Below are 3,015 nucleotides of genomic sequence, written 5' to 3'. Positions count from 1 at the left end.
GTCGCACATAGATGAAGCGGGTCGTCGTTTGCATGCCTGACATTGGACTCTTCGTCTGCAGTCACGGGCTAGATGACCTTTTGCCGTGCACCTGAAGCACCGACCGTTGGACGCCAGCTGTTCACGCTTCTCTGCCAAGGTCGTGTCGCTCGTGCAGTCCTCCGTCTTGTGCTTGGTGGCGGAGCAAAAAAAAAAAAAACAGGACGGAAGGAAGAGTGCGTCCTGTTCTGAAGAGCCCACGCGGCAGGAGTCGGAGTCTGCTTCTCGGGAGATCGGTTGTAGACTGGAACATTGCTCTCTGATGTATTCGACCAATTGTTGATTGGAGAAGTCTTTTTCTCAGCACTCGACCTCGCTTCGTAGAAACTTGAGTAGCTGGTCGAGTTCATCAGGCGAACCGGGCTGGTTCCTGTCGCATTGTCCATGCTTTCTTTTTTGTACTACTCTATTACTATGTCGGCTGGGACCGCTTTGAGCAGCATCTCGTTTAGCATAGCTGCGTACGAAGACTCCGTGATTCCCAGTCTATGCAGTACCCTCCTGTTCGATTCCGCCGTGTCCAAAAGCTTGCGCAAAGTAGGCACGTTGCTAGCTGAGCTTACAGGTTTAGGCATTCGCAAATTCTCCAGGTATCTGTACTTTAACGTTCCCAAAACGTCGCTTGAGAATTTCGAGCGCATCATTAAAGCAGGAGTCTGTCACCAGAATTCCAGCAACGGCTTGCGCAGCAGATCCGTCCAGAAGGGAGACCAAGTAGTGGAAGCGATCAGTGTTGAACAGTTTCATGTTCTCGTGCGCTGAATGCCGAAACATGTCCCAAAAGGGCTGGCATTTGGTCACTGCGTCGTCAAACCGAAGAAGGTCCAACTTCGGAAGGCTCGCTTCGAACTCACGTGGAGGAAGTTGGTGTCGCTGGGTGCTGTCTCGGAAGACGCAACGGACGCGGCTGGATGGTGGAACCGGAGACGGAGGCGTTGCAGCGCTCTGCAGTACGTCAATGTGGTGCTCGAGCAACGCCAACGTGCTGTTCGCGGAGTCGTTGTACTGCATGACCACGTCGTAGTCGTCCGCCGCTAGGTCGTCGGTCAGGTGTGTTTCAACTTCGTTGTTCAGGGCTAGAAGTTCCAAGTTGCTGGCACGCAGGCGGCCGTGCAGGATTCGAAGTTCCGAAAGCTCGAACTGATTAGACTGGAGCACCTGGTGGACTTTGTAGCGGCAGCTCCAGCGACATCGCTGGATCGAGCGCCGCTCCTCGCGCAGCAGCCCGATGGACATGGACACAGGCTGCGTGGCCGCGCGAGCGCACGAGGACACGGGGGTCGCACTGGTGCTGACAAAATAGAATCTGGTTTGCCTTGCGACGAACGGTCGTCCTGCCTGAGGCTCCTTCCTCTCGCCCGACATAGCGCCCTACAATTGGTGACCCTACCGAACACGCCACCGAGGTTAATGTAGAGCCATGTCCCTCGACAACCAGGACTCAACCCGTTCACGAGAAGCCGGCGAAGCAGTCTCAGCCTTGACCGTTCGGCTTCCGCAATTCTGGGAGCGCCACCCGACGACCTGGTTTCTGCAAGCAGAGGCGCAATTCCAGCTAGCTCGGATCACCTCTCAAGAAACCAAATTTCTCCACGTCGTCGGAGCCCTTCCGCCGACAGCCGCAGAGGAGATCTCCGACATCCTCACTTCGTTCAACCACACCCGCCCCGCAGCGCCTTACGACCAGCTCAAGGCTGCACTCCTGGAGCGCACAGCTGCTTCGGAACGCACGCGCATCCAGCAGCTTCTCTCCTCCGAGGAGCTCGGCGACCGCAGGCCAAGCCAACTGCTACGGCACATGAAGCAACTCCTTGGCACGCATTCTCACGCCATGGATGACACACTGCTGCGTGAGCTCTTCCTTCAGCGCCTACCTTCCAACGTCCAAATGGTCCTCGCCACTGCCGCAGCCATGGACCTGCAGGCACTCGCCGCGCTGGCAGACAAAGTCATGGAGGTCGCCACCCCCTTTTCTCAAGTGGCCGCGGTTGCATCGGCTAAGCCTCCGTCTCCTCCCTGCCCCAGGAACCCCGCTTCAGCGTCCAGTGAGTCCGCCGCTTCATCTAGACTCGACAGCCTTTGTGATCGTCTAGAGAAGATCATCGTTGCCGCAACACGCAGCGATGTCTCGCCGCAACGTTCCCGTCAACGCCGTCGCTCGTCGTCGCAGAGACGGCGCCCAGAGCGCCCACGCAGTGAATCGCCTAACCCGGGCATTTGCTACTACCACCGGCGTTTCGGCGCTGATGCCCGCCACTGCCGTCTGCCCTGCGCGTGGACGGGAAACGGCCTGGCCGACCGCTAACGGCGACAAGCGATCTCGGCTCAACACAGGAATGTCGCCTCTTTCACGTCACCGACCGCACCACCGGACAGATGTTTCTCGTGGATACCGGTGCCCAGGTTAGCGTTTTGCCCGCTACACGCTCGGATCGTGCTGCTCGTGCCACCTCGCATTTACAAGCAGTGAACGGCACGCGCATACCCGTCTACAAGCAACGCTCACTCACTCTAAACCTGGGGCTCCGCCGAGTTTTCCGGTGGGTTTTTCTCGTCGCCGACGTTCGCACCGCCATCCTCGGTGCCGACTTCCTCGCAAAACATGGCCTTCTCGTCGACCTAAAGCGGCAGCGTCTACTTGATGCTACCACACTCCTCTCAGTGCAAGGTGTGTCAGCGGAGGCAGCCGCTAATCTAGCACCATCCTGTGCTACAGTTGCCGATGAACCGTTCGCCACCTTGCTGCGGGACTTCCCAACCGTGACAGCACCACCTGACTGGACTCAGCCTGTTCGTCATGACGTCCGTCATCACATCATCACCACTGGCCCTCCCGTTTTCTTTCGACCACGGCGGCTTGCGCCTGACAAGTTCAAAGTCGCCCGAGCGGAATTCGAGCACATGATGGAACTGGGCATCATCCGTCCATCATCCAGTAACCATGCATCACCACTGCACATGGTGCCCAAGAAAACT

At 57.8% G+C, this 3,015-nt stretch overlaps 1 protein-coding gene across 1 annotated transcript; it reads left to right on the top strand.

Moving 5' to 3' along the window:
- The first annotated feature begins 1,381 nt into the window (after positions 1-1,381).
- LOC144147798 (uncharacterized) lies at positions 1,382-2,344 on the top strand. Its single transcript, XM_077679590.1, has one exon. The coding sequence runs from the start codon at positions 1,460-1,462 to the stop codon at positions 2,342-2,344; it is 885 nt and encodes a 294-aa protein (XP_077535716.1). The 5' UTR covers positions 1,382-1,459.
- Positions 2,345-3,015: the final 671 nt, after the last annotated feature.

Source organism: Haemaphysalis longicornis, unplaced genomic scaffold, assembly GCF_048455015.1.
Source record: "Haemaphysalis longicornis isolate Haplotype H1 unplaced genomic scaffold, Haemaphysalis longicornis Haplotype H1 scaffold_1, whole genome shotgun sequence".
NCBI lineage: Eukaryota > Metazoa > Arthropoda > Arachnida > Ixodida > Ixodidae > Haemaphysalis > Haemaphysalis longicornis.
The sequence above is the reverse complement of the archived record's forward strand: the minus strand, read 5'-3'. Positions and strand labels throughout refer to the sequence as shown.